The sequence below is a fragment of the Oryx dammah genome, unplaced genomic scaffold, assembly GCF_014754425.2.
Source record: "Oryx dammah isolate SB20612 unplaced genomic scaffold, SCBI_Odam_1.1 HiC_scaffold_11077, whole genome shotgun sequence".
NCBI lineage: Eukaryota > Metazoa > Chordata > Mammalia > Artiodactyla > Bovidae > Oryx > Oryx dammah.
Window position 1 is genome coordinate 8,202,871 of NW_024080471.1, and position 11,778 is coordinate 8,214,648.

The following is an 11,778-nucleotide window of genomic DNA, read 5'->3' on the forward strand; positions in this document are numbered from 1 at the left end:
AGCTTTGCCTAGAAGGACATTTGTTGGCAAAGTAATGTCTCTGCTTTTTAATATGCTGTCTAGGTTGGTCATAACTCTTCTTCCAAGGAGCAAGCATTTTTTGATTTCATGGCTGCAGTTACCATCTGCAGTGATTTTGGAGCCCCCAAAAATCAAGTCGCTCACTGTTTCCATTGTTTCCCCATGATTATTTGCCATAATCATTCAGATAAAGTTTTTAGGAAATTTTCCTATGTCACCTTTGCTCAGGGTTCAAATAATGATTAGATAGTAGTCTGTATTCTTGGAGTTGTCTACGTGGACCCAGAGGAGGTGACTTACTCATGCTCATCGTTACCAAAAGTAAGACTGGAACCCTCAAGGGTTGACTCTGTGTCTGTTCTGAGGGTTCTGTTATTAGGATTACTTTATTATTTACTGGTAACTATCACCTTCCAGCAGTGAACATAATCATTGTCTGGGTCCGTTTAAATAATATTTAGATTTCAGAATCTGTTCCCTGTATATACGTTTTTCTGCAGCTTTATTAAAACAATTTTTGGTTTGCATTAGAGTTGCAAAGATAGTACACATACACTTCACCCAGATAACTCTAATAGGGTCTTACATAACCACAGACATTCATCAAGACTAAGAAATCAACACTGATGACGGTGCTGTTCTCTACGCAAACGACTCTGATCTGGCCAGGCCTCCCGTCTCCCGCTGATACTTCTCCTGTCCCAGGAGCGCCGGCTTTGGCATCCCGGATGCTGTGTTGATTCTGCTCCATAGTCTCCTCCAAGGTCTGACAAAGTCACGTGGGCCAGGTCCTTACCCATTCCTTTCAGTGAGTTTATGTCATATATTCGTAATAGTTAGACCGATTTATCAGTCTTCATTCCAAACTAGAATTCTCCCAAAATCCTATTGTATTTTAAAGTGCACAAAGTCATTCTCTATAGTGTATAACTCTCGTGAGTTCTGACAAGTGCACACCACGATGTCAGAGAAAGCAGCTTCCCCACCTAAAAATTCCTTTGTGACCCCTTCAGAGGCAACCTCCTTCTCCACCAGCAGTGAATACCAGTTTCTGCTTCCCAGTGTCTTCGACAGCACTTGGTACTATCAGTGTTTTTAAGCCGTTCTAATAGGTATGTAGTGATCAACTGTTATGGCTTTAATTTGCATTACTCTACAAATAATAGGGAGTGTCTTCATAATATGTTATTTATAACACTATGAATAGATTCATGAAAACACAATTTGCCCATTTTTTAACTTCGGTGATTTTTTTTAAATAAGCATTCATTATTCTGGATACAAATTCTCTTTGATATATATATGACTTGTAAATATTCTCTCCCAGTTTGTAATTAATCTTTTCATTCTCTTAATAGTGTCTTTCACAGAGCAGAAATTTTTAATATTGATAAAGTCCAACTTAGCTTTATTTCCTCTTACGGATTGTGCTTTTGAGGTCATCATCTAAAATTTCACTTCCAAACCCAAAATCATGTAGACTTTCTCTATACTTTCTTCTGTTAGTTTTATATTTGACATTTAAGTCTATGCTCTATTTTGAGTTTTTTTTTATCTCTTTAATTAAGTGCAGTTTGTACTGGTGTTCATTTTATTGTGCATGGACACCCCCTTTACCCCTTGTCCAAACTCAGTTGACTGTGTGTAGCTGTACTTGCGGACTCTCTTCTGTTCTGTAACCATGGGTCTATCCTGCCAATACCATATTGTCTTTAATTACTGGAGCTTTACAATAGCATTAAAATCATTTAATATGAACCTTCCAATTTTGTTCTTTTCAGAATTATTTTGCCTTTCCATACAAATTTTAGAATCAGCTTGTCAATATATACCAAAAATCCTGAGATTTTTATTGGGGTTAATTTGAACCCATAGAATAAACTGAGAATTTAATAGTTCCTTAACAACACTGAATCTTCTAATTCATGAACACAGTACCTCTCCAGTTAAGTTGTTCTCTGGTTTCAATGTTTTATAGTTCTGAGGATATAGGTCCTACACATACTGTTAGATTTATATCTAAGTATTTGTTTTTTTAGTGCTATTGTAAATGGTGTATTTTAAATTTTAGATTCCAGTTGTTCATGGCTGGTATACACAAATATGATTCTCTTGTATAGTGACCTTGTTTCCTGCCACCTTTCTTAAGATTCACTTACTAATTCTAGGTGCTTTTTTGGAAGGTTCTTTGGTATATCCTGTAGAGATAATCATATTGTCCATGAATAGAGCCAGTTTTATTTCTTCTTTCTTTCCCATTTGTATGCTTTTTTTGTCTTACTGCAGTAGCTGGGAATTCAATACAGTGTTGAATAGGACAAGTGGGGACATTTTTACCTTGTTACTGATTTTAGGGAAAAAGCATTCACTGTCTTTTTGTTTAGTAACTAAGTCATGTCTAGCTCTACAACCCCACGGACTGCAGCCCACCAGGCTCCTCTGTCCATGAGATTTCCTAGGCAACAATCCTGGAGTGGGTAGCCGTTTCCTTCTTCAGGGGATCTTCCCAACTCAGGGATCAAACCTGAATCTCCTGCACTGGCAGCAGGGTTCTTTACCCAGGCCCCCTGGGAAGCCATTCATTGTCTTATCGTTAACTATATTAGCTGTAAGGACTTTTTGTAGATGGTCTTGATTATATTACCTGTATATCTGAAGTTGAACCTTCAATTCCTCATTTTTTGGTGGCTGTATTAAAATGCTAACTCCCAGGACAATGTAAATTATCTACTTTTTTCAGTATATATCTCTTTTATAGCATTTGCCTATTCCCCACGTACATGTTTTTATAATTAATTTTTTCTTAAAATATATATTTACTAAATTAAGCATATTTCATATCATTTTATTTCAATTCTTCATACTTTGAATAATGGAATCTTGTTACTTGATCATTTAAATTAAGAACCATATATATGAAACAGGCTTTGGTGTCTGCCATCATTCAAACTACTATTGTCCCAGAGTCAAAGCATTTTTGAACGTCCAGAAAAAGTAATATCAACTTTTCTGAACTGTTCAGGAAGAGCCTAGGACTGTGCAGTCATTTTCGAAGGCTGGAAATCTCCGGCTTCAAATTTTTCTTTGAATTTTAAGTAGTCTCTTCTTTTATCAAAATATTTTATCTGTTGGGAGAAAAGGATTTGAAATAAGGGTAAGCTATACAGATTAAACACAAGGAACAGACTTAAATGTAATTAATTATTCAATATAAATTATGTAAGTAGCCAAAGTAATTTACATTCTAGAGTCTCTAAAGGGAGTGTAGACCAGTGAGTTCTAACCCTTCTTGGGTTATGAACCCTGCTGAGAACTTGAGTATGCGGTGCACCTTTCTCAAGAAGTGTATCTGTGCTTAGACACGTAAAATGTGCCACGAGGGTCCACAGAACTCTCAGGTCACAAGACCTCATGACTGAAGACACTGTACAAGTTTTTCCTATCAACTGTGAGTTCAATTAGCTTTATAATTTACCAGCCATGATATTTCTATTTATTTTTGGCCGCACTACATGGCATATGGGATCTCAGTTCCCCGACCAGGAATCCAACTCACACCCCCTGCAGTGGCAGTACAGAGTCTTAACCACTGGCCCCCCAGGGAATACCCAATCAGTCACGATATTTTTATTAAGTTTATCTTATCCAGAAACATACATTTAAGGAGACACACACATAATTAAAAATTATATGTATGAACTATGAATAAGGAAACTGATGGTAAAGCTTTAATAACTTAAAGATTTCATTTTATTATTTCTATTTACATCCTCCTCTTGTCACAGGGAGTCTGGAGTATCTTAAAGCCCCATATCCTGAAACAGTAAAATCACAGAAGTAGAAAATCAAGGCCAGCCACAAAATCTTCAGTGTCTTTATCTGAGCTGTTCTGCAGACAAGGCAAAGGCAGGATACGACACACATTTTCACTATCAGAATAGAAAAACTTTTCTTAGGATTTAACTGTTGAATATTTCAGTGGAGCCCAAGTAAGTAAAAATGAGCTTAGACTGAGAACGTAAAAATCTGCCCTGCCCTGTCTCAAGCTGGGATAAAAAACATTAACATTCCTCCAGAGGACGTACTGCAGGCAAAGACTGTCCTAAGAAACCCCTTTGAGTGACTACCGCTTTCTTATTCACCAAAAAACTGTTCTCCAAAATCAAACTATCAGAAATTTGCTCCTTGAAGTTACTTTGGTAAAAATGAAACACCCCCACTTTTACCTGGGGGATCTGACTGGCACTTTGACACAGAGTAGTCCTGACTGGAGCTCAGGTGTGGGACTTCAAGTAAGGGACTTCTGAGCATATGACATTCAGCACTTATCTTTGTAGGAAATAGGACCCTGGGTCCACTTCTCAGTCCGGAGTTGTCGGCCTGCTTATACACAGAGCCCATGAAAGCATCACTTCATTTCAGTTTCACCTGAACCCTACCCTTCCCCAAGCCCTCTGATAACTCCTTTCCACTGGGTGAGATGCCCACAGCAACTCCAGTGCATGGGCCCCCTGGCCACAGCATGCTAATAAATCTCATTGTCAGACTACATACCTCTGGCGGCCTTAGGCTGACTGAGCGGGGACCGATGTCATACGTAAAGGATATCAGACGAAGAAGTAGACAATGTCCTTAACATTTCTGTGGCAAATCAATAGAGCTTTGCATTTCTCCTGTTACACTGTCAACTGCCTAAGGGATAATTCCATTTAATGGTCCTACTTAGATTTCACTCCCAACTTGTCCAGAACTTACTTCTCTACAGACATGTTTTCCTCCTCTGTCCCATATTTCAGTGACTGCATCACTATCCACCCAAATGCTGCGATCTCTTTCCCCATCTTGATCGCTACAATACAGGCCCACATCACTTCTCACTTGGATTGCTGTAACAGCTCTATAACTGGTTTCTCTACCTTCAATCCACCTGTCACACCACTGCCAAGTATCTTTTGGAAATTTCAATTTGATCATGTCACTGCTTGTTTAAAGATCTTTCAAGATATCCTTATTGCCTTCAAGAGCAACATCCAAACTCCTTGTTTGTAAGGCAAACGAGGTTATTCAAGACTAAATCTCTGCCCACCTGTCTGTCCTCTGGGTGTACCACCAACCCCTGAAATGCTAGCCACCCAGAGCTACCCCATTTCCCCAGTGTGCTGATTTCTCATGCGTCTTGCTTCCATGCCTTTCATATACCAGACTCTGCTTGAAAATCTCTTCTCTCTAGTCTTTACCACCTGATTCAGTTAACAGTGGAAGGCCCTCAACATGTGCACCTCCATGAGGCTAATGTCCAAAAAGGCTAACAAATCAGCAGGCATTCCTTGAAAAGCACTGTATACACACAATGCCAGTGTCCTCTAAGCCATTAAATGAGACGCAGTATAGTAGCATGAATACCGAAATACTGGAATTTCTGAGACATTTCAAAGGTTGATAAGGAAAAGACAATATCCAAAGCTGACGTTGTTGTTCAGTCCCCAAGGACTGTAGCACACCAGGCTTCCCTATCCTTCACTATCTCCTGGAGTTTGCTCAAACTCATGTCCACTGAGTTGGTGATGCCATCCAAATTGATAGATATAGCTGTCCAGTTGCTCTGTTTGTGGAAGGCTGCATTGGATGATGCTAGAATGACAGATCTGATCCCTGCTCCTTCCTAGGTTAAAGAACCAATAGGAAACTTTAAGTAGGACCATAATACAAGGCAAACTGATGAAAGGGCTAAGCAAGGGGATGAGCATGCTTGCTCAGTTGCTAAGTTGTGTATGACTCTTTGTAACCCCATGGACTGTAGCCCACCAGACTCCTCTGTCCATGGGATTTCTCAGGTAAGAATATTGGAGTGGTTTGCCATTTCCTTTTCCAGGGGATCGTCCCAAGCTAGGGATCAAACCCACGTCTCCTGCTTGGCAGGCAAATTCTTTACCACTGAGCCACCAGGGAAGCCCAAAGCAAGGAGGGAGGGAAGAGTAATTTGGTTTTGTGATGACATATTAGTTTTATGGCCTACATATTATGTAACAAATTTGGTTTTTTAGTGTTTTACAATAGAAGCATTCACTGTAAATCTCTATTTGGTTCTACTTTTATCTTTACTATTCGTCTGTGACTTCAGCTAAGTGAAAGAACACAAACTCTGGAATCGGAGCGACCTCCGTTCTAATCCTCTCCCCACCACTTTACTCGTTAACTGATCTTGAACAAAGTATTTCACCTCTCTGAGCCTCAGTTCCTATTATATAAAAGAGATACGATGGCACCTCACAAGACTAAATGAAAATTAAAGCAAATGCAAACATAGCATCTCGCATAAAATGCACTCAGAGGACACCCCATCACCTCCCTCCCTGTCACCCTCTCCACCTTCTCATACACATCTCTGGAAATATCTTTCATTTTTATCTAAGGCAATTGGGTAAGACTTCAACAAGTCTCAAGTAGAAAGCAAAGGTGAAAAGGGAGCAAAAACCTGAGGGCACAGGCTAGAAAAGACAGCTCAATCATAGACTGAGTCTGCAGAAGACAAAGGTTTTCCATGGGTGCGTGTCCCTGTCAAATGCAGCAGAAGTTACTTTGACTACTTTGCCCACACCCCTTTTTTCTTGGAGGCATCTATAACTTTTTAGGTTGCTGTCATTTTCTCTAACAACACTCATGTCATAACTCAGATGGTTTCAGTATCCATGTGGTTGATCCTTTCAAAACCCTGGCCTCTCAGCTCCTTGACCTCTTTCTTAAATGATCTTTTCCTCCAACCTACCTCACTGCCAGAATCAAAGCCTAGTCCTCACCTTTACCAACAAGTATAGCCACACCATAACCCCAATTCTGAGCATTTCCATTCTCCAAACGCTCCCTTTTCACTTTCTAAGACCCTGATGCCAACAATCCATTGATCACACCACCTTTTCATTGACCATCATCCCCCTCATACCCTCACTTGTCTCCTTACGCTGAACCCAAAGCTTTTCACTCAGAGGAAAAGCCACGGTCCTAGGCTTCTCAGTGCCTCATATCCTAACTTCTATTTTCTCCTTGCTGTTCCTTAAGCACACTGAACCCGACCCTATTGCAGGGGTGTTGTGTTACCCTGCTTCACTCCTGAGAACAGTCCTTCAACAATTCCCTCTGTGGAGCCTGACACTCATCTCTGGGACTGTGTTGATGTTAGTATCTTTGCCTGAGGTGGGGAGCAGGTGAGGAAGGCCTGTTGGATACAAGATGAGGAAGAATTCATTCGTGTATATGCAGAGGTCAAGGTTGGTCCTTGAGAACATCCAAATAGGAAGCTCTGGAGTTAGAGAGGATGTAGATTTGGGCCTCAACACCATGGCTGCAGGTAAGACTGGCTTGGGAAAGTTAAGCAGCATAGAAGGGAACTCTATAGGGTATGATTTAACAGACACACGAAAGCCTGCCAAAAAGCTATGGCTGCTGGAGACAAGGAAAACTAGGGGAGTGAATTACGAAGGAAGAACGCCACCAAGGAGGTGAAGTGAAAGTCGCTCAGTTGTCTCCGACTCTTTGCGACCCCATGGACTATACAGTCCATGGAATTCTTCAGACCAGAATACTGGAGTGGGTAACGTTTCTCTTCTCCAGGGGATCTTCCCAACCCAGGGATCGAACCCAGGTCTCCAGCATTGCAGGTGGATTCTTTACCAGCTGAGCCACAAGGGAAGCCCACCAAGGAGGTAATGCTTTTGTATTTAAATAAACTTGCATTATGACTAAGTTTCTAGAACATGAGATTTGCACAGCCTAATCCACGGGTTCTTTTCTTGCATGACAGGGACAAAAAAAAGGATGTGGATCAGAGAAGAGCATGAGGTCTGGACTCAAGACTACTGAGCTTGAATCCAGGCTCTGCACTTACACATGACCTGTGCCCTCAGAAGTAAAATGGGGTAACAGAGCTACTGTGAGGAATAAATTATAGAGACGATGCACCTGAAGTGCCCAGAGCCTGTACTAATAAATGTTAGCTGTGACTAGCATGCGGGAACCTGGCGAGAGGGTGGGCCTGCACACCATGGCACTCGGCCTACGTATGAGTGGAGGAGACGTCAATAAAAAAGCACTGGCTGACAGTAAAATCCCTTTATGATGCTGAGAACAGAAGCTGCCCTGAAATCAGGGAGATGGGAAGGTCCATTAGCCATTAGGATGGAGAAAAAGCAGTGTGTTTTGGTGGGGAGAAAGAGGGGAAAAAAAAAAAAAAAGACTGAAGTGTAACTTTTCAAAGGGGCTAAGACAGTGATTCCAGCTGTGGTTATCCACCAGAATCACCTGTTGAGCCAGAGCCCTTTTAAAAGAAGCTTCCAGAAGTTTGCAGATCTGAGATGAGGTCTGAGACATAGCTGTCTTTTTTTTTTATATTTCCACATGATTCTGACATGTAAACCTGGAGTGGAAAATCCTGGCTAGGCTGTCAAAAGACAGGTCTCAGGGTGAAGAGGTTCTCCTGGAAAAATGTGGGGTAGGGAAGGGGGCAGATGGAACCTGCCGACACTCACCTCAAAGGGCTCCATCACTCCCATCCTACATCCCTGTTTCTAAGTGACCACAGAGCCAGTGAGCAGAGAGTAAGAAGGGCCTGCTGCACAGGCAGGAACAGTATCCAGGCCGTGAAGGAATTTGATGTTGGCCCAAACTCCCCCATTTTCCACCTACTTTGTAAACTAGGAATTAAGTCTCTGTGCGTCTATCTAATGGGAAAACCAGAGATGTATAATACTTGCCCAAGTCATTATCTAACCCAATCACCAAGCCCCTGATTTATCACTTTTCAGCTTATATGTCAAGTTAGACATCTGATTGTCATAGTAATCCCACGGGACAGGTTACCCTGTGCTGCTTTTACACACACAGAGTTCATCTAAAGCAACTATCTCTTCAATGCCTTCATCCCCACCCTCCATCACAGCCTTCTTGTGGTCTTCAAGCCTCAGATTCTTCATCTAAAAATTTGAGGTGTGAAAAGGTGAAGGTCGTAAATCCACTTCATCTCTAAAATGATCTCAAACTGCTTGGTAAAGTTTGGAGGAGCATGATGGTGAGAAACCAAATCAAAGTTCAAACCTCACAGCAGCCAGCTGGACCTGACTTAGAACTATGGTTCTGCCACTTACTGACCAATACAGAGCAAGCAAGTTATTGCAGTGCTCTGGGCTTCTGCTGTCTGCTCCAGAAACTGACAGCAACAACACCCAACTCAAAGGGTGTTGGTGAAGAGCATCAAGCACTTACTGAGCCTGGTGATGGTAGGTGCCTTTTCCACCCCTTCGCATTTGAAGGACAGGCCCTACAGAGCATGAGCGTGTGTCAGCGAGGCGTCTGGAGTGGCTGGTGGCAGAATCCACCATGCGACCATTCTGTTTCTTCTACTCCCTAAGCTCCTTCGTGTTTCAGGTATATGAGCACATGATTTTGAGCAGCCAACAGGGAAAGCTTTATTTCTGACAGCAGCTCTAGGACAACGAATCTGCCAACTCTTGCCCAAGATTAAATACTATCCCTTCAGAAGGTCCTGGAAAGGGATTTCCCTGGTGATCCAGTGGCTAAGACTCTGTGCTCCCAACAAAGGGGACCTTTTGATCCCTGATCAGGGAACTAGAGGGCTTCCCTGTGACTCAGAGGTACAGAATCTTCCTGCAGTGCAGGAGATGCAGAGATGTACGTTTGATCCCTGAGTGGGGATGATCTCCTGGAGGAGGAAAATTCCATGCATAGAAGAGCCTGGAGGGCTACAATCCATGGGCTTGTAAAGAAGAAAGTCAAAGTGAAGTCTTGTTGGACTCTTTGCAACCCCATGGACTGTAGCCTGCCAGGCTCCTCTGTCCATGGGATTCTCCAGGCAAGAATACTGGAGTGGGCTGCCCTTTCCTTCTAAGAGTTGGAAACAACTGAACAACTAAGCAACACCATGGAACTAGATCCCACGTGCCACAAATAAAGATCCCACAAGCCGCAACCAAGACCCAGGACCGCCAAACAAATCTTTTTTTTTAAAAAAAGAAGATCCTGCAAAAATCTACCAATTTAGGGGGTTGGAATTTTGTGGTTATTTTTCACAGTAGTCTTGAGTCCAGACCCCAGTTTGTTTTTCAAGGAACTTTAAAGAGTCAGGTAACATTTTCCAAAGGTCTGCGCGATATGTACATAAACAAGCCTGGATTACCAGACAAGGTTTTCTCTGCTGCTCACAGAAACTGTTGACTTGACACACCTCAGAGGGTGCTTCATTTCATAGTTCACCACTCACTCTAAGCTCTATGTATTTTGACAGTGAACAGCAACATGTGCAAGTGTAACTTACCCACTGTTGGGGACAGCTTGATTCAAATGAGCTTCTTAACTTCTTGCACTTAGAAGCATCCTCTGTGTTCTCATCTAAACACTTCCAGTACTCATCGCGGGCTCCCCAGCAAGCCTGCCTTTCTTTCATAGATGGGGCTGCCATTCCTAGCGGGCTCAAGCTGTCAACCAAAATATGTGATATTAACAAAGGACTTATAATACCAGAGAAGGCAAGCCAAAGAAAAAGATATTGTCGTTCCCTCCGACCCCCTCTTTTTTAAGCTTTGCCTCCGGATTTCAATGACGCGACCACAACTAATCAGTTCTACAGGAACGTTATCACAAGAGCACTCGCTGCTGCTGCTGCTAAGTCGCTTCAGTCGTGTCCGACTCTGTGCGACCCCAGAGACGGCAGCCCACCAGGCTCCCCCGTCCCTGGGATTCTCCAGGCAAGAACACTGGAATGGGTTGCCATTTCCTTCTCCAGTGCATGCAGGGGAAGCTTATCCCTTACTCCATGTAATTGCTCCACTGCTGACGTAGCAGCTTGGTGTCAGAAAGCCGCTGTTAGATTCCGGCTCCCACATGGTCCTTCACTTAAGCCAGCGCGTGTATTCTCTCGAGACTATTTCCCCATCAGTAAAACGAGGGTAGCATTGCCCATTTCACAGGGTTGCTGTTCGAACCAAAGTGCTGTACAAATAAATGCAGGAGGGCAAAATCACCAGCAGGACAAGGAGTGCTATTTCGTCTGGCAGAAGAGAAGCCCGAGGCTCGCGGAGAGTCAGCCACCTCCCGGCTCCATAGCCTCTAGGGCGCGCCCCACTCGGCCCCGCCAGCAAGCCCACCTCTCCGCCCGCCCAGAACCAGGTTCCCTCCGGCGCCGACGGGAGGAAAGAATCACGCGGTCCAACAACCCGGGAAGAAGGGCGTGGGACCGAGGTGGCGCCGCACTGTCTCCTGGCCCGCTTGGGCAAGTCACGTAGACCCCACCACCTCAAGGAAACAATTCACGTAGCGAATTCGCTGGCCTTGGAATGACCCTTACGGGCTACCGGTCTGTTCCAGGAGGGCGGGACTTCCGGCTCCCTTCTCTTATGTGTCGGAGTGACTTCCGGGCCTCCTCCGGCTAGGGCGGCGGGTCCTAGGGGTCGTGGAGGTGAAAAGTGGGTGGGACCCGGTCACTCCTCAGAGTGGCCTTGGTTTTATTAATATCTCAGTGTCTGTCGCCCTACAGTTTTTCGTAATTTTAACGAACTGTGCTCCTTTCGTGAATCTAAGTTTTTATACATTTTGCGCCAAGCGCCGGCCGGAAGATTTCGTGTGCGAGCCCTGCCGGAAACGGCGACTTTCTGTGGAAGTTGGCACCTGAGGCGAGAGAGGGACGAAACCTCAAAGAGCTGTGAGGGCTTAACTCCTCGCTTCTTAGATTAAAAGAAAAAAAGAAATGGC

The 11,778-nt window shown here is 43.4% G+C and overlaps 1 protein-coding gene across 4 annotated transcripts; it reads right to left on the reverse strand.

Annotated features, from left to right (window-relative positions):
* Nucleotides 1-2,824: 2,824 nt before the first annotated feature.
* On the reverse strand, nt 2,825-11,410 carry LOC120860507 (cytochrome c oxidase assembly factor 6 homolog). Of its 4 annotated transcripts, none has more exons than XM_040236342.1 (4): nt 11,249-11,410; nt 11,175-11,205; nt 10,346-10,505; nt 2,825-3,146 (listed from the first exon to the last, which is right to left on the reverse strand). In XM_040236342.1, exons 3-4 carry the CDS (start codon nt 10,487-10,489, stop codon nt 3,051-3,053), a joined length of 240 nt encoding a protein of 79 aa, XP_040092276.1. In that variant the 5' UTR covers nt 10,490-10,505; nt 11,175-11,205; nt 11,249-11,410; the 3' UTR covers nt 2,825-3,050. The 4 variants fall into 4 exon arrangements, with proteins under 4 accessions (XP_040092276.1, XP_040092275.1, XP_040092274.1 ...); XM_040236341.1 differs by lacking the exon at nt 11,175-11,205 and adding an exon at nt 10,841-11,019 and having other exon boundaries at nt 11,323-11,392; XM_040236340.1 differs by lacking the exon at nt 11,249-11,410 and adding an exon at nt 10,841-11,019 and having other exon boundaries at nt 11,175-11,198.
* Between the last annotated feature and the right edge of the window lie 368 nt (nt 11,411-11,778).